Below are 19,154 nucleotides of genomic sequence, written 5' to 3'. Positions count from 1 at the left end.
TTCTGACCCGCACTCTGGCGGGGAGCTCTGGCTGGGGTGGTGTGCGGATGAGAAGCTGAAGTAGAAAGGGGGGGAGAAGGGGATGGGGGGGATTTGCAATTTGTTTGCGCAGCCACACATCCCCAAGTCGCTCTCAGAATTTCAGGTCTCCCAGCATGCACGGCAGACACCTTCTGCATGGGTGACTAATGGAGCGGAATGATTGGTCCCCATCTCCATGGTAACCCCGATCAAGTTCTCACCTGGGGAAGCTGAGCCAGGAGGCCCTGTGAGTTGTGGGTCACGCAGCTAGCCAGCAGCAGAGCTGGGATGGAGTTCAGCCTCCCGGCTTCCCCTCTGTGCTGGGAACTTGGAGTCATGGAATCCCTTCCTCCTTTGGACAGGGATCAAACCCAGGGCCTCGCTCCAGCCCGGCCACCGCGCTCCACAGACCCGTGCCAGCCCTCGCCCTGTCCTCGGCGTCCTTGGAGCAGTCGTGCCTGCTGTGCCCTCGTCCTTGCCGTCAGATCGTTGCCCCTCCGCCTGACCCCAGCCTGCTCAGCTACGGTGTACAGCAATTTCCTGTCTGTTCTTAGCCGAGAGTGGAAACAGCTGCTCCCACAGAAGGAAATAGAAAAGATGCAGGAGACCAGGCTGTGGTTTTAGTCTCCTCTAAATTAAAACCTGCTCTTGAATTTGGGGGTGTATTTTCTCTGAATAGCTGTTGCCATTAGAACCATTTTCCCAGATCCCCAAACCTCCCACCTTGTGGTGTTTACATGGTGCGGTTGGAGGACGGCCGGGCCAGATGCATTTGCAGCTGCACCAGCCTTCTGTCCGACAGTCTGTGGCGGGCGCCAGGGGCTGGGCTTGGACGGGCCCTTGCGAGCCGAGCCGGGGAGGTGCTCTCAGGAGCACTCCTCACGGAGGCGGCGAGGCTCTCCCCTCCCCAGGGCCTTCATCCTTTCTACGCTGGCCAGGGCCGGCCCAGCCCCTACACGCCGCACGTGAGCTGTGCAAGAACAGCCCCTACACGCTGTGCGGGAAGTGTGCAAGAACCATTGGCTTGGGGCACTACCCACGTGAACCGCGGGGCTCCTGGCTTTCTAGCCACATTCTCCGCTGCCAGAGGCGCAGGCTGTCTCCCTGTGGGTTGTGGGTGGGGGGCCCCGCGCCGAGGGAAGGAGGGGTGGGGAAGGCCGAAGCGTGCCAGGGCTCACACACCGAAGGCCACCGTCTCAGGAGTCGTGAAGGAAACACCCCTCGCCCCGGACGGTTCTGTACCCCCGGGGCCTGGGTCTGCGTGTGGCCAGTGCTGGGATGAAGGCCGTGACAGGAACGGCCAAGGGCAGTCAGCAAGCTGTGTGTGTGTGTGTGTGTGTGTGTGTGTGTGTGTGTGTGTGCAGTGCCTGAGGTCCGCGGCTGCGTGGACCCAGCACAGCGCGCTGCAGCCTTACGGGGACTTCTGTGGCAGGTCTCAGGTCTCAGGGCTTAGGACGCTGATGAAAGACCATCTCACCTGGCCTCAGGGCCGCCCCGCACCTGGAGGACATCCCTGTCACCCGCCCCACCCTCACCCTCCGTGTGCAGGACGGGAAGGCCCCATGCAGCCCGGGGGAAGCTCGGGGTGCTGTCTGCCGAGGTCAGAGGCTCCTTGGCCTGCCTCTGGTTGGATGAGAAGAATCTGCTTCCGTGACTAGGTGGAGGAGAGCCGTCTAGGCAGAGGGCCTGGGCTGCGCCGGGGGTCCGCGCCCCTCCTCCTCCGCCAAGCCGAGGCCACTGCACCGAGCCCTGGTGGCTCCCTGGCGCGGTGGGGAGAGGCCGGGACCGCCCGCGTCCAGGGCTGTACAGAGGCCCCGCGGCCGAGGCGCTCCTCGTCAGGAGGGGCTGCCACCGAAGAATCGGGGCGGGGGGGTGGGGGGGGGCGCTCGGCTCAGGGCCCGCGGCTCCGACACCAGCGTCTCCTCGCTGCATGCTGGTTGCTGTGTGCAGGGGCTCACGGGTTGCTGACTAGAGCGTGCAGCGGCCCGAGCTTGCGGCTGAGAGCCTCGCTTCCTCCCCTCCAGCCCTGCCTGGGCTGTTCACTCGCCCATTGAGGGCTTGTGGTTGATACAAGAGTGACTGCTCCATTCTTGGCCACCGCTTTCTACTTTATGAAAGAGCCATTTTCCTCTCAAGTGAAATCTAAACCGCTTTCAGCGGGCTTTGCCAGCGGACATGGAAATTGGTTCCAGCAGAGATGTTTCCTGTTCGTCATAAAGGTTTTTGAGTAGTGTCGTATATTAATCCACGAGCCCCACCAACCAGACTGCTACAGTCACACACACTGCAAATGAAGCTTTATTTCCCTCATGATTTTGAATTGCCAGACTTCCTAGTCTCTCTCCGGAGCACAAGCACTTTGTTTGAACTTTACTTTAAAAAGAATAAAAAATCCCTTCCTCTTTTTAAGACACCAGAATTACTGAATTACTGGAAAGTTTATAAATGCTCATTACCTTGTTTCGTGCCCTACGTTCATCTCTCTCCAATGCAGTCAGGTTAGGGTTTACTTGAGGATCGGATAACAGGAAGCACTGGAAAGACGGCACCTTTCTCCCTTTCCTTTTCTTGTGAATAAGAACCGTCTGGAATTAGCTCACGCACAGTGCTCGTCTCCAGCTCCTGAGAGGCAGGTGAGCCTGCGCGGGGAGCCGTCCTACCTGCCTCTAACCTGCAGGGCCCCGTGACCTCTTGCCAGGGATCTGCCCGGCATCCCTCCTGGACTTCATTCGCACGGCGGAAGAACATGACTCTCCTTCCTCGTGGCCGCTGACCCTGGCAGGTGCACTTCCTGCTCAGAAACCCAGGAGAAGCGTGTGGGGGTCAGATTCTCGTGTGTCATTGGGTACCTATGTTTACAGTGAGGGCTGCACACGGGGGATGGATACACGCGGCCTCTGACCCATTCAGGGACGAGGCCCAGACCCCTGTTGGCGAAGGAGAGCTCCGAGGCAGTAGAGCCAGCTCTGAGCGGCGAGTGCAGCCTTGCCCGTCGCTCACCGCCCTGGTTTGGGGAACTGGAAAGCAATCACCAAGCTTGCCTGCTCTTCTGTTAAGTAAATAAAGACTTAGGGGTCAGCCCACAGGAACAGCTAATCTGATTATGTTTGCTGCTGGTGGATTTTGTTAAGAATGTAATTCCCATATGAAATCGCTGGGTTGTGGGCCACGGCCTCACCTTGCCTGGTGGGAGGATACTACGTTGTAAGGACTCCGCGAGAGGACGGGAGGATTTTAGTTTTCTTTTCACAGTATTTAAATACTGGGGTGTTTTGAATTTATTAACTCTCAGACTTGAGTTTTAACTTCCAAGCAACCCCGAGGGGAGGGGCATTGAGACTGCGCGGAGACGGTGTTGCGGCACTGCCCCATCCCAGACGGGCCAGGCCGAGCCGGCTTTGCAGCCTCTCCTGGGCAGAAGGGGTCGAAGAGCATCAGGACAGTTCCTGAAGCTTTCTTGGGCCTCGCCAGGTGCCACCGATGCTTCCCAGGACGCTGTGAGGACTTAGAGATGATGCCAGACACATCCAGAGAGTTTCCGAATGCAGGTCCTCTTCCGGCGGGCTGCAGAGGCCCCGGTGAGCGTTGGTTACGCTCGTGGCTCTGTGCTGAGCGTTTCGGGGCGTTGGGAGCAGAGACTAAGCGCTGCCTCCGGGGGTAGATGGGGAAGGCCTGGGTGCACAGGCAGGGCCACAGGGGTCCCCGTGCTCCCGGGAGCACCGCACGCCCCGTGGCTGCCTCAGCCCTGCAGCGGTGGCTCTCCTTGCCTTGCCCTGCAGCCCCCTCCCCACACGCCATCTTCGCTCAACGTGCCTGCAGCTTTGCCTCGTCGGCCAAGGGCCCACGAGCGGTCAGAGCAGGTGACATCGGTTACAGGAGGGCCATGTTCAAAGCTCCCGTGGCCGGAAGTGCAGAAGGCGCCCCGAGACTGCTGGACTCGTGCTGCGCCCGTGACAGGCCGTCATGGACTCCGGGGAGGAGGCGCCGGGCTCGTCTCCCGCACGCGCCCCCCGGCCTCGCGGGGCTGCCTCCGGGGCTGCTTCCCCCTCAGGAGCTCGGGGGAGATTCACCCCCACTTGCCTCTCCCAGCCGGGAGGCGGCTAGGGCTCCTGGGCCCGTTCCTTCCTCGTCCCAAAGCCGGCCATGCTGAGGGAGCCCTGCTCACGCCCCTCACCGCCAGCCCCCCCCCCCCCCGCCTCTTCCTGGAGGCCGTCCAGGGGTGCCCGGCCTGCGTGGGCTGGGACAGCTGCCTGGCTTCAGGCCAGCCAATGACAGTCCTGCGTGCCCCCCAATTTCCCTTTCCCTGCCACGTCCTCGCAGCTCTGGGTCCCTCCAGGGCGTCCTGTTCTACCTTCCATGGGAGCAACAAGTTAGACATTTTTCTCAGAGCCTGGGAATCTGCCGTGATGACATAGAAAGTTGGAAAGTGAGGTCCCAAGTGATTGCGCTGGTGGAGGCAGGAGGAAGATGGGGTGCTTCTGGGACTCCAGAAGACCAGCAAGGGCACGGAGCAGCACCATGTGTGCCCACACACTCACGGGACACGCACGTCTCACTGCCTCCTCCCCCCCCCCCCCCCCGGGATCTCGCTTCCGTGGCTCTCAGTGGCAGGAAGTCTCGTGTTTTCTGCCCTCCTGGGCCTGGGTGACGTGCAGGCTTTCCAGTGGGCACGTTAGGGGTCTCCAGGGACGCCGAGAAGGCCTGTCCACTCGCTGACTCCGCCCCCAGGATGGCGCACCCCCCTCCTCCCATGCTGAACCCCGAGTGCGAGCGTGCGCAGTGCCTGGGAGCACTTCCGGGCTGCAGGTGCCCTGCGGGTCAGCGCCGCGGGCGGCTCTGCGGCTCCGCAGCTCCTGCTGCGCGCCGGCGTGGGCCAGGAGCTGGGGTTTTATTGCAAGCAGTTCAAAGTGATTTAAGTGGGAGTGGCCACTCGCAGCTGACTGCCGCCTCGTTGGGCCATGGGGGCTTAAAGACCTGAGACGCGAGCTGAGGATGTCCCAGTCCACGGCCGCGACTGAAGGACAAACAGCGCAGCCAGGGCACCAAGCAGGTACCGCTGGAAACGGCCCATCCGTGCTCAGGATTTCGGACACATTGCACGATGTCCCCGAATCTGGTTCTCAGGTTGATAATGGCTCTCGGGGAGCGGCATGGCGGATCCCCTCTGATGTGGAGGGGAAGACTGTGTTCCTCTAAATTGCTTAGATTCACTGTGGAGAGGCAGAACTCAGACCCAGTTTCTGCTTCCCCCATGGCTGACCCAGCATGGCTGTGCCCTCCTGTCCCCCCTCCCCGCCCCCCAAGAACCCAGTTCTGGGCCACATGACCTGAGTCACTCATTCAAAATACTGATTGAGTCCCTACTGTGTCCAGCACTGCGTGTGCTGCTAGAGATACAGGAACCCTGCAAATCCCCTCGCTGGATGGGAGGGCGCGCTGAAGAAGGGGTTTTGAATTGTGTTTTTTTAAATATTAGAGCTTTTTGTTCTAACTTGGATGGAAGTCAGAGTCACACAACTGGGTGTACAGGTGCTTCCCTTGGTTGATAACTTCTTCCTTACAACATTATCTGAAGGCTTCCTAAGGAACCTTTTTTTCCCTCCATCTCTTTCATTCATCTTTTTAATAACAGTTCTACGGAACAATAATGCTCAAACAACACAGCTCACTCAGCTTAGAGTGGGTTTTGTAGTCCACTTGCAGCTGTGTAGCCAGCGTCACGGTACAGTTAGGAGGTTTTCGACATCCCAGCAAGGAACACTGACCCATTAGCAGTCATTCCTCAGTTCCCCGGGCCACCCTGTCTCTACCCCTGTGGCTTTACCTGCTCAGACCTTCCGGGTGTCTTGCGCCTGGCTTCTTGGTGTAATAGTTTGAAGGCCCATGCACGTTGTAGCAGATACTGGCGCTCCACTTGCTTTATTGTTGCACAGTACCCATTGTACAGCTCCTTTACTTCCCATCTGTGCTTTCACTAGTTGATGGACACTTCAGTTGTCCTTCTGGCTATTGTGAACTATGAGTAATTAGTGTGCAAGGTTTTTTCGAGAACACTTTCGTCTCTCTTTCATCTGCGACGAGGGGTGCATGATATGGCGGCTCTGTGGTTAAACCTTTGATGAACTGAAAAGACTGTAGTTGTGCCATGGTACATTGCCACCAGCTGAGTGTGAACACCTCAGTTTCTCTGCATCCCCACCAGTGCTTCCTGCTGTCTATCTTTGGGGTTCTAGGTACACTAGCGGGTATGAGAAAGTGTCTCACTGTGGGTTTGAGCTGTGTTTCCCCGAGGGTGAATGCTGGTGAGCCGATTCTCACCCCTTGTGCTCATAGGCTGTTTACGTGTTTTCCTTAGAGAAATGTCTGTTCAGACCCTTTGCTCGTTGTATCATTATTTATTTGTCTTTTTTCCCACCTGTCTTTCAACGTGGCCCATGCAGGATGCTGACATGCTAACCGGTGATGAGCACGTGTGGAAGGAAGTTCGAGAATCCCTGAAGAAAATTGAAGAACTGAAGGCACAGTGGAGTATCCTTGGGCCTGTGGGTGCATCTGGGAAGCGGTGGGTGCTATTGGGATGGCTGGTTATTGCTTGGAGCTTGGGGTACCGAGGCCAGGGGCAGGGTCGGGGCTCTCTATAAGTTTTCCTCCACGTCCTGGCCTCGGGCTGTGTCTCCGGACCAGCCAGTTGTTTGGCTATTAGAAGGGAGATTGTAGTAAGATCAGCAGAGAGCCTTCCCACCAGTAGATAACATGGCCTTGTTGTAGGACAGGTGGCAGTGGTTTCTTTATGTGTCAATGGTAACAAACTCCTAGATTCTCCTCTCCCACTCACCTTCATTTCTCAAGAAAATATAGAATCCTTGTGATCTAGTAACGTGGACCCCCAGAGCCAGGAGACACCCAAGCTGACCGTGCAGCGAGAGGATGCTGCCCAGTAAGTCCTCAGCACAAGTGGGGAGGAGCCCGGGCCAGCCAGGCTCACAGCACGGGAGGCAACACGTCACGGGGGGCTCCGGGAAGGCCCTCGGGTGCCTGGCCACGCTGGAGGCATCTGGAGTTGGGGCCAGGACCTGCTGGGGCAGAGGCCGAGGAGGAGGATTCCATGGCGGAGTGGACACCCTGGGAAGAAGGAGGCGGCAGGAAGAAAAGGGCTGCCCCAGGTTCAGCCCATGCCTTGGTAGTTATACTGTAGGCATTAAGAAAATCTATAGTCGGTTTAAAAACAAAACAAATTATGAAGGACAGGGAGAGTAGGTAGATGGCTGTTTCTACTTTTAAAGATAAAGTACATAATTTCAGAAATGGGTTGTCCGGTGAGTTTGCTAGCAGTTTGACTTAGAATCTAGAAGTGGTTAATGGGGAACAAAAAGAAAGCGGATCTCTGGATCCTGCTTGGATTCGCTAAGAGCAGGTATGCCAATGAGCCGGGGCTTTTTTTTGGTATGGGTCATATCTAGATTTCTGGATCCTGCGTGGATTCACTAAGAGCAGGTATGCCAACGAGCCGTGGCTTTTTTTTTTTTTTTGTACGGTTCATATCTAGATTTCGTAAAGGAGTTTGGAAAATGTGGTCAAGAAATTTATGTTAGATACCAGCAGAACCAGGTACCTTACCAGATGATCCAGTAGCCACGGTGAAAGCATGAAGAAGCTCCTCAGTTGCTCTCACCCTGGACGGCTTCTCTGTTCCCACATCCCGCCTGGCCAGCCTGGGATTCAGAGTCTCCAGGAGAAGTAAAGAGCCCAGGCTCATCAACCCCCAGAGGACCCTGAAGAACAGCCAGGGTGGCAGAGAGCAAACCATAGGATCAACGACACAGTAGACTTCCACAAGTTTGAAGGGTAGCTGAGCTTTAGGGCAACATTTGGCAACAGCGCATATAAGATTTTCTGTTTCCATCTAGAAATTCAGGACTGTAAATATGCATAAAGCATAACAGAATACGTAAAGGAATTACACGGCTGTGATAAGTAGCACAATGTAATACAAATACAAAAAAGTGTGATCATGGACTACAGATACGTAGACTACAAACTAAGATGATCACAGCTGTAACGTTATGTTCACCTTGGGGCAGGCAGGGCGTGGATAAAGGACGTGTTGACTGAATACGTTACGAGACCACAAGAGTCAAGTGGGTTGGAAGAATGGAGAAAACGGCCTGCCCTAGGAACAGGAGGCCCGCCGCGTTCATAGGCCCAGAGTGGTGCGCTGCGGTGGGGGGGGGGGGGGGGGGGGAGGGCGCTCTCCGTGGTCCTGTGGGATGGAATCGGGGCCTGTGGATGGCCACGCTCTGAGTCACTCTCAGCTGGATAGAGTCTTACTGAAAACCGACTCTGCGCCGGGCACTTTGCTGATCCTAATTTACCTCGGGTGAAGTTAGGGGACGCAGCGCGGCCCACAGCCCCCCCAGTTGTGAGGAAGGAAGCATGCGCATCAGTGCCTGCTGTAGGGAAGGTGGCCTTACCAGGGGGTGCTGGGACCTGCAAGGGGCGTGAGGTGGCCTAGTGCGAGCGAGGCCCGTAGATCATTGGGAGCCTGCCCTGCAGGGGGTCAGGGGACCCTGGTCTCCCAGCGTCTCACCCCGTCTTGGTTTGAGGTGCGAGCCCTTGTTCTGACACGCCATGTGGTGCCCACCTGATCTGGAGCCTGCAGGCCCGCAGGGCAGACCGAGCCTGCCGTCGCTTCAGGACTAGTCTACCCTGGCGTCCTCTCGCGGCGTCAAGCTGGTGAGCGGGGGGTGCGGGTGGCGAGGCGTGCTCAGAGGAGCAGCAGACACCCCGCAGCGACTGGGGGCGTAGGAGAGTCTCACCAAGGGAGCGCAACCGTGCCATCTGGGAGAGTGGGGAGTGGAGGCTGGCGAGAAAGAGGGAGGAACTGCGAAAAGGTGACACGCCGCGTGGGAAAAGATGAGCCGGGGCGCCGGGGCGTGGGCAGAGGGTCAGGGTTCACTGGCGAGAGGAGACCCCGGGGTGGCGAGGGTCAGGAGGAGAATGGGAAAGGTGAGTGAGCGCTCCGCTCTGCTTCCCAGGTGCTCCGGCTCCCTCTCCTCCCTTCCTGTCGGCCTGTGCTCCCTGAGCATGTCCCGGCCCCCGCCGGCCGGTTTCTGGCCCCGCACCGGGTGGCGCACACCTCCTGGCCGGAGCAGAGCAACGGGTGGTCAGCACCAGCCGGTGCCAGGGGCGAAATCGTGAGCAAACGCGCCTTGGCGTCCGCTTGGGGAAAAGCCTCTTAGTTCACATGATTCGGTGTTTTGTTCACTAGGGTGTTGTACAGGAAAGGCTTGCCAAGCGGCGCTGCCAGTGTTGTTCTGGGAGCCTGGCACCTGTCCTTCCCAGCTTGTGGGAGTTCCGGTAGATGATGTCTGTGCGTGACTGCAGACACTCACATCTGGCTTCAGCAACTATGGCTGCTCACCTCAGACCTCTTTCGAAAGAGTGGGAACACGTAGGAACGAATAGGCAAATAATAGTGACAGGCAAACAGCCCAGTATTAAAATAAGGTGCACGTCTCGCCACAGGAGTGTCTGCCATTGTGCAAGAGGCAGTCATTTCTCCTGACAGTTCGTCAGATATCTCATCCTGGCAGGAAGAGCCACGAGGTGAGCCCAGCAATCTGTCACAGCATCAGTGGGCTGCTAGGAAATTGTTCCTCCCGCCTCTGGGGATACTCCTGGCGAACCGTCAACACCCTTGTCGGGGGAACGCAGAAGCGAGTCACTGGCCCACCGTCTTCTGGGACGCAGCTTCAGGGGCTCCATGGGGCCCTGCGGTGCGTGGAACTCCCAGGGGGGCCGTGCCCTGGGTTAGGTGCTCTGCTAAGCTGGTCAGGACAGGTGCCGCTGCCCCTCGCTCAGGCGTGGCGGGTACAGATGGACGCTGGAAGGGTGGGCTTTGCTGGGAGAGGAGTAAGGGGCCATGTGGATAGTAAGCCGACCTGGGGTGCGCTCCCTGCGGCTCTGTGAGCTCCTGTGAACAGCTTGGGGGTGGGAGTGGGTGCTGGTGCGGGGCGCGGGGCCTGTGGGGGTCCGAACGAGTTGGCACCCGCCAGCAACACCGCCTTTCCCACAGCCTGATCCTGCAGGCGGGAAGGGGGAGGGCCCCGCACCTGCGGCACTGTGTTCTGTGCAGAGGGCGTCCCCCGTGCCCACTAACCCCGGGGATGGGACCGCAGCCATCACAGACACCCCCATCCCACTTCGCGTGACCCGCAGCGTGTCCAGCACTTTGGCCACCGAGCGAGCCTAGCTGAACAGCGACAGCCGCCATCCAGGATAGCACGGTGGCTGCTGCGGCCCAGGTGTGGAGACGTTTCTCCCAGCCGCGCTCCAGCCTGGGGCCGCGTGCAGAGCTGAGCTGCCCTGGCTGGGGGGAGGGGAGGGGGAGGGAGGGGGAGGGCCACTTCCAAACCAGCATCTCCTGGGCTTGCGCTCAAGCTGGGTGCGGTGTGAGGTCCCCAAGCAGGTCCACAGAGGCTCAGGATGCCACGTCCCCTGCCCCCCGACTGCCTCAGCGAAATGGAGGGAAACGGGGTGCGGTGGCGCACCGATCACCTAGAGAGAGGGGAGCGTGCGGGTGCTAGGAGGGGAGCACTGGGTCTTCTCATTCTTTCCCTTTGCTCCCCATTTATCGTCATAAGCCGTAATCGTTGATTAAGGTTTGCCTCACCTTTGCTTCATAATATTTGTTAAAAAAGCAAATGTGAACTGATGCGGTAGCCGCGAGCCCCAGTGCCGCTGCCTTTGGTTTCGTGTGCGCTTGAGACGCAGGAGCCACGGGCGGGACCTGCAGCCCCCACCCCACCCCCCGACGTCAGGAGCGCACACTGCCAGGGGAAATAACTGAAACGGAACAAAGCCCTTGCACCTCAAAGTTGAGCAAACCGCTTCCTCCCTGTCGTGACTCGGCGTCCGGGGGACGTGCGGAGCGGGGGTTTCAGGGCGAGGCATGGGGGGAATGCGAGGTATGGGGGGACGTGTGGAGCAGGAGTTTCAGGACGAGGCTCCGGGAGGAGGTGTGGGGCGGGAATGGTTCTTCAGGATTTCCACCCCCCCAGAGCCCAGGCTGGGGTAGAAGGTGGTTTGTTGAGGTCCGCAGATTTTACTTGGCCAGGCTGCCCAGGGCACGCGTCTTGGCTTCTTGCGCGCTTTCCGCGGCGCGCGCACGCTGCGCTCTCCTCCCCCCTGTGCGGGGCTCCCCTGGGCCTCCAGCAGGATCTCCGTGGACGTGAGCGAATCCTTAACCACGCGCGATGGCAGAGTGGGAGCAGGTGCTGGCCCTGTGCCAGGCGATCATAAGCAGCAACTCGGAGCGGCTTCCAGACCTCAACATCTACCAGCTCAAGGTGCTCGACTGCGCCATGGACGCCTGCATCCACCTGGGCCTCCTGGAGGAGGCGCTCTTCTACGGCGTGCGCACCATGGAGCCCTACCGGTGAGGCCAGGCCCGCGGCGGGGGGGGGGGGGGCGGGGGGGGCGGGCGGGGGGCACGGTGCCTGACACCAACCTCCTACCACGCACTCAGCCAGGGTGGAAGGCAGGACTGGGGGGGGGGAGAGAAGGGGGCAATGCCCACAGGTCCTGCAGCCGTCTCCGGGTGCGGGGGGGGGAGGAGGGGGCAATGCCCACACGTCCTGCAGCCGTCTCGGGGTGCGGGGGGGGGGGGGAGGCAATGCCCACACGTCCTGCAGCCGTCTCGGGGTGCCGGGGGGGGGGAGGCAATGCCCACACGTCCTGCAGCCGTCTCGGGGTGCGTGGGGGGGGAAGGGGGCAATGCCCACAGGTCCTGCAGCCGTCTCGGGGTGCGGGGGGGGGAGGCAATGCCCACACGTCCTGCAGCCGTCTCGGGGTGCGTGGGGGGGGAAGGGGGCAATGCCCACACGTCCTGCAGCCGTCTCGGGGTGCGGGGGGGGGAGGCAATGCCCACAGGTCCTGCAGCCGTCTCGGGGTGCGTGGGGGGGGAAGGGGGCAATGCCCACAGGTCCTGCAGCCGTCTCGGGGTGCGGGGGGGGGAAGGGGGCAATGCCCACACGTCCTGCAGCCGTCTCGGGGTGCGGGGGGGGGAGGCAATGCCCACAGGTCCTGCAGCCGTCTCGGGGTGCGGGGGGGGGGAGGCAATGCCCACAGGTCCTGCAGCCGTCTCGGGGTGCAGGGGGGGGGAGGCAATGCCCACACGTCCTGCAGCCGTCTCGGGGTGCCGGGGGGGGGGGGAGGCAATGCCCACACGTCCTGCAGCCGTCTCGGGGTGCGGGGCAGGTGCGGGCGCTGGCTGGGTTTTCCATTCCCGGCGGGGGAAGCGGGTCGTGCACGGTGCCCGCGTCAGCTGGTCCGCTCTGGGCCGGGTGGGCCGGTGCTGCCTGTAGCCAAGGACGCGCACAGCTCGGCCTGGGTTATGAGGATGAGCGCATGGCCGTCCGTCCGCCCTAACGTGAAATCCGCTTTACAATGCGACGCCGGGACGGAGCCACACCTCCCCGTGAGTGTGCCCCGCCCCACCCGGCCAAGCTGCGCCTGCGCCTTGGAGGACACGTGCTCCGCCGCACCCGGCCACGCTGCGCCTGCGCGTTGGAGGACGTGCCGCTCCTCACCCGGCCGCGCTGCGCCTGCGCGCCTTGGAGGACACGTGCCCCGTCCCACCCGGCCGCGCTGCGCCTGCGCCTTGGAGGACACGTGCTCCGCCGCACCCGGCCGCGCTGCGCCTGCGCGTCACCCGGCCGCGCTGCGCCTGCGCGCCTTGGAGGACACGTGTCCCGCCTCACCCGGCCGCGCTGCGCCTGCGCGCCTTGGAGGACGTGCCCCGTCCCACCCGGCCGCGCTGCGCCCGCGCGCCTTAAGGCGGAGGACACATGTCCCGCCCCCCCCCCCCCACCCCGGCCGCGCTGCGCCTGCGCCTTGGAGGACACGTGCCCCGCCCCACCCGGCCGCGCTGCGCCTGCGCGCCTTGGAGGACACGTGCCCCGCCCCACCCGGCCGCGCTGCGCCTGCGCCTTGGAGGACGCCCTCCTTCCGCGCTCCCGTCGTTCCTCTTCACCCAGCAGGTTTGCTCCGCTCTTAGGATGCAGTGTAATACTGTTGCTTTCAGAAAGCAAGTTAGAGATAGGTTCATCAAATGTCTGATCGTTACTAGTGGCCTACAAGATGTCTCCCGGGAGGGTCTGTGTGCGAATCCACAGTGCGCGCATGGTCCTTGGCCTTGAGCATTACAGCTGGAAGATCTTTCAGAAACCACTCAGACAAATCCTAGTTCTAAGTTGAGTCCGGTGCCGCAAGTTCACTGGCCACTTGACTGTTCCCGGAGCTTGGAGTGTGCTCTCCTTCAGAGACGGTGCCACAAAACGTGGGGGCCCCGCGTAGGGCAGAGCGCCGCCCCCCGGGGGCCCGCGCAGGGCAGAGCCCCGCCCCGGGGGCCCCGCGTAGGGCAGAGCCCCGCCCCGGGGGCCCCGCGTAGCCAGAGCGCCACCAGCCTCGTTTCACCAAGTGCATAGAAAATGGTGATGGTGGGGTGCAGGAAGTGAACACAGACTAGCTTTAAATTGAGTGGCACATTAAGCTAAATGAAAATTAAACTTGGTTCTTTTCAGAGAGTGATCGGGAGACACAGAACCCCTTTGGGTCTTAAGGTAACTCAGAACATTTCCACGTTGTTAGTTTTGACAGCCTCCCCGCACCCCCTAACCAGGAGACCCCCGCCCCCAGGCTGCTCAAGGACCTAGCACTCCTCATTAGCACCGACTTGGACCACGCCTTTAACAGAGGCCTGTGAGGGCCATTCCAGATCCGAGCTCAGCAGATAGGAAGACAAAAACCACCCTCATCTGCAAGTACTTGCCCCATGCCCAAAGAAAAGGGGCTAGAAATTGCTTTCCTGAACTTTCTTTCCTAGGAGTGGCCACGCTGAACACATCCAGAGCCCCACGTGGCTCAGTGTGTTTCTTGTGTCTGTGAGGAAGTGGGAGTCAGCAGGCCTAGGCTGCCAGAAGCTCCCCTCATGGTTAGGTTCAGGACACTATGGGATTTCTTCCGTGTCTCCTTTCCCTCTTCCTTCTTTCCACCCTCACAGTGTTTTCCCCCTCAGCACTGTTCCCGTGGCCTCTTCCCCTTAATCCTCCTTCCCTCCTCAGATTTCCTGGGGGAGGCTCAGTCCCAGGCCAGCAGTTAAACCTGCCTGCAGGATGAAAAACAGGAGCAGAGAGGAGCCAGCGGTCTAGCAGTCACAAAGAAGGGGGAATGGGATGGTGCTCCGGCGTGTAGTTTGCACTGTTCTTTTTCACTTTTCAGTGTGGTAGAGGCACCTATAGCTTTTACTCCTCACTGGAACGCATGTGAGGTCATGAGTGTAACAGGGGCTTTACATCCGGCCCTGTTCTTCTGCGGTTCATCAGCGATGTTGTGATTAACGTCTCCATCCTTGATTCTCAGTGTACTGGTGCGGTTCGGTTGGACCCATAGTTTAAGTCCTTGTGATACATTTCTAAATGTCAACTCGCTGTGTTATGAGGTTTGCTTGTTTTTTACTGTGCTGTGTTAAATAGTACTTATTAAAGATCCATCATGACACTTCCACTCATGTATTAACATATTTTGATTATATTCGCTCTCTCTACTTCTCTTTCTTAGCCCTCACTCCTCTGCCCCCTTTTCCCTAGCCCTCCTCCTTTCTTAACAATCCTCCTTTTACTTTCATGACCTTCTTTTTGTTTCATTTCCTCCTAGCTTTGGCAAATGATAGAAAACATGTGCTACTTACTTGTCTTTATGGGACTGGCTTATTTCACATAGCACAGTGATCTCCAGTCCTGCCCATTTCCAGTAAACAACATAATTTCATTCCCTTTAATGGCTAGGTAAAAGTCCATTGTATATATTATACTGTGTTTTCTTTATCCATCTGTCCTTTGGTGGATACCTAGGCTGGTCCCATAATTCAGCTCTTGTGAGTAATGCTGAGATAAACATGGGTGTGCATGTGTCTCTGTGGTACGCTGACTTTAATTCATTCTTTTTAGTACACACCAAAAGTAGCATATATGGATTAAGTGGGAGTTCTGTTTTCAATTTTTAAGGAACTCCCATGTTCTCTCCATAGTGACTGAGCTGACAGACCACCCCAGGCAGGGCATAAAGCTCCTTTTACTCTACCTTCTCTCCTGCATTTCTTGTGATTCATTTTCTTTATAGTAGCCTTTGTGACTGGGGTAATTTGCATTTCCCTCATGGCTAAGGATGTTGAATTTTTTTGCATGTATTTATTGGCCATTGGTACCTTTGTTCAATTCCTTTGTACATTTATTGATTGGATTTAATTTGGGTGTTTGTTTAGTATCTTGAAATCTTCACTTTAAATATTAATCCTCTGACAGATGACTATTTGGAAAAATATATCCTATTCTGTAGGCTGTCTTTTTCACTATGGTAAGTGTTTCATTTGCTGTGCAGAAGCTTTTCAATTTAATTCTTGTTCTTTTGCCTGAGCTATTGAGGTCCTTTTCAGAAAGCACCAACTCCTATATCTTGAAATGATACTCTTAAAGTTTCACCTAGTAGCTACAGATTCTTGGGCCTTACATTAAGTCTCTCATCCATTTTGAGTTGGCTTTTGTACAGGGTAAGAGAATCTACTTTCAGTCTTCTATCTGAGGATATCCAGTTTCTCTAGCACCACTTATTGAAGCTGTCAACTTTACAGTGTATGCTTTTGGTATCCTTGCTAAGGATCAAATGGAAGTAGTTGCTTGGGCTTATTTCTGACTCTTCTATTAGTCTGTGTATCTGGTTTCATTCCAGTACCATGATGTTTTTCTTACCGTGGCTCTACAGTATACTTTGAAGTCAGGTATTATAATACCTCTAAAACTGTTCTTCCAAGGATTGCTTTTGTTTATTTGGAGTTGTGTTTCCATATAGATTTCAGAATTGATTTTTTTCTTATTTCTGTGAAAAATGTCCTTTGGATTTTGATGGGAATTGCATTGAAACTGTAAATTGCTTTTGATAGCATGACCATCTTATAAATACTTACTCTGCAGATCTATGAATATGACAGGTTGTTCCATCTTGTATCTTTCTACTTGGCTGAAAGCAAATGAGGTCTAAGACCCTTTTACTAGAATGTTTAGAATCTTTTAAGTGTAGGATCATGGTGCCTACAATCAGGAACAATTTGACTTCTTTATTTTTTATTTTTATTTTTTTCTCTCTTATTTTTTTCTCTCGTTTTATTGCTGTGGCTAAGAATTCAAGTACTGTATTGAATATAAGTGACTCTACTGGATATCTGTGACTTGATCCTAATTTTCAAGGAAATTATTCCAGTTTTCCCCCACTCAGTACAATTTTGGCTATAGGTATATTATATGTAGCATGTATGATGTTGAGATGTAAAACCTCTGTTCCTAGTTTCTTTAAGGCTTTTATCATGATAAATTATTGGATTCATTTGTTAAAAGGCAACTCCCAATTACTTAAAGATAAATTTTAAAAAGAAGACAAGTTGTTTGGGGCTGGGAATGTGACTTAGTGGTAGAGTGCTTGGCTGGCATGCATGAAGCCCTGGGTTTGATTCCTCAGAAAAGGCCAGAAGTGGTGCTGTGGCTCAAGTGGTAGATTGCTAGCCTTGAGCAAAAAAGAAGCCAGGGACAGTGTCCAGGCCCTGAGTTCAAGCCCTAGGACTGGACAACAAAGGGGGAGGGAGGAGAAGAAAGAAGAATTAAAAAGAATAGAAGGTAGTTTTATTTTGTGAAAGGCTTTTTCTGTACCTGTTAGGTATTACATGTATTTATTTACCTACCTACTTGTGGTACTGGGATTTTCAATTTAGAGCTTTGTGATTGCTAGACAGGTGCTTTATCAGACTTCAGGTCACATCTCCATATTTTTTTTTGCCTTGGTTATTTCTGAAGTGGATCTCATTTTTCCCAGGCTATCCTAGACTATGAACCATTTGTTTCATGCTGTAGCTAAGATAATAGGTGTGAACCAGCATACTTATGAACTTTTATGTGTAGATTTGTCTTAAACCACAGTCCTCCCAATCTCAGCCTCTCACATAGCTGGGATGATAGGCCCATAACACTGTGCCCAATTGTTGGTTGAGTTGAGGTCTTGTGAACTAGAGGTCCTTCTGATCTATGTCTTCCAAATAGCTAAGACTAGTGGTGTGAGCCATGGGTGCCATGTTGATTGATTTCTGTATGTTAAACCATGGATGCCATGTTTATTGATATGTTTATTGATTTGTGTATGTTAAACCATCCTTGCATTTCTGGACTGAAGTCAACTTGATTTTGATGTATGATCTTTTTATATGTGTTGATGAGTTCCGTTTGTAAACATTTTATTGAAGATTTTTCCATCTATGTTCATCAAGGAAATTGCCCTATAGTTTTTCTTTTTTCTCTTTTTTTGGGTGGGGTATCTTATCAAGTTTTGGCATCAGAATAATACTGGCATCACAGAATGAGTTTGGAAGTGTTTCCCTTTTTGTATTGTGAAATAGGTTGAGAGTCATTGATACTAGTTATTTACAGTTGTGTAAGAGTCAGCAATGGATCCATTTGGTCCTGGACTTTTCTGAGATGGGAGGTTTTGTATTACTACTTAAATCTCATTCTTCCTTATCGTTTAAGTTTTGTATCTTCTTGGTTCAATTTTAATAGGTGGAGTATGAAGTTTCAAAATATTCTCTGATAATGTTCTGTATTTCAGTGTATTTCAGTGGCATCTTTTTATTTTCAGAAACTTTTTCTCCTTGATTCTTTGCATTGTTTTATTAGTTTTCATTTTGTTAATTTTCTCTCCAATCTTTACTATTTTTTCCCTTCCACTAATTTTGGAATTGACTGGTCTTTATTTTATAAGACCTTTGGATATATCATCAAGCTGAGTGTCCACTGACCACAAGCTCAGAGCTGTTTCTGCAGTGGGCTGCAGGTGATAGCACTGTCCTTTCTCTAGAAGTCATGGTTACTGACTTCTATGTCCTTTACATTCCTAGCTCCCCTCCTGCTTACGCTCAGTAGGACCACATCAGATACCTTTCCCCACCTTTCCTCATCCAGGACATCTCTTACAGCCACCTCATACCCACACACGACATCCCGAATGTTCCTTGTCTCTTGTTTACAGGTTCCCATAGTACCTTCGTCTCAAACATTAACCCCCCTTCCTCTCTCAAGATGGCATCTCACTATCCAAGATATGTTATGTTTAACATATGGTTTAACATAGACAAATCGATAAGCATAGTGATCAGTAAACATGGCATCCATGGTTTAACATATGTCTCTCCAGTGCTTGCCTGCCCCCGGGGGTGTCACTGTCATGTCCAACCCCCACACTGGATGGAAGGCTTGCCTGGCTTTACCTGTGGCTGTATCTGGCCATCTGTTATCAACAGGCTTGCCTGGCTTTACCTTGTGGTTGTGATTTTGGCTTCTTCTTCCCACTAGGAAGCCACCCACGATTGGAGCTCCAGATTGTATAACCCTTCTGTGTCTCCATGGCTTTTCTCTGTCTTGTTGCCTCATTCATGATTCCTGATGCTCTTCCCTCAAGAAACATATTACCTTCTAAATTGCCCTGACTCTTCTCACTCATAGAGTTCCAGAGGAAGCTTCTAACCCACCATCTTAACCCTAACGCAGCTTCACTTCATAATATTCATTTTTTTTTTTTGTCCAGTCCTGGGCCTTGGACTCGGGGCCTGAGCACTGTCCCTGGCTTCTTTTTGCTCAAGGCTAGCACTCTGCCACTTGAGCCACAGCACCACTTCTGGCCATTTTCTATATATGTGGTGCTGGGGAATCGAACCCAGGGCCTCATGTATACGAGGCAAGCTCTCTCGCCACTAGGCCATATCCCCAGCCCCATAATATTCATTTTTAATGTGCTTAACTGCCCCCAAATTATCCCCCTGCCAAAGTTTCACTTTTGTGATGCCAGTCCCTCCATGGCCTCCCGTCCTCTTCCTTCCCACAGTTGTCCAGATTGGGAGCCCCCAAACTGGGCCAGGACTAGCAAGGGAGCACATCACTTTTTTTTTTTTCCTGTCATCTCACAGTATGTAGCAGAACTTCTAATGTCAAGCCAGGGTTAATAATCCTGTGTCATTGCTACTTTCCATTCAACTGTAC

At 55.0% G+C, this 19,154-nt stretch overlaps 1 protein-coding gene across 1 annotated transcript in view; it reads left to right on the top strand.

Annotated features, from left to right (window-relative positions):
* Positions 1-19,154, top strand: part of Smyd3 (SET and MYND domain containing 3) — a 442,737-nt gene that overhangs the window by 383,558 nt on the left and 40,025 nt on the right. Inside the window, exons 9-10 of the mRNA XM_048357512.1 lie at positions 6,462-6,549; positions 11,284-11,458. Coding sequence (XP_048213469.1) covers positions 6,462-6,549; positions 11,284-11,458 — 263 coding nt within the window. The remainder of the gene's footprint in view (positions 1-6,461; positions 6,550-11,283; positions 11,459-19,154) is intronic.

This window comes from Perognathus longimembris, chromosome 11 (genome assembly GCF_023159225.1).
Source record: "Perognathus longimembris pacificus isolate PPM17 chromosome 11, ASM2315922v1, whole genome shotgun sequence".
NCBI classification, from domain to species: Eukaryota; Metazoa; Chordata; class Mammalia; order Rodentia; family Heteromyidae; genus Perognathus; species Perognathus longimembris.
Note: the sequence above shows the minus strand (reverse complement) of the source record. Positions and strands in the feature narration are given on the sequence as shown.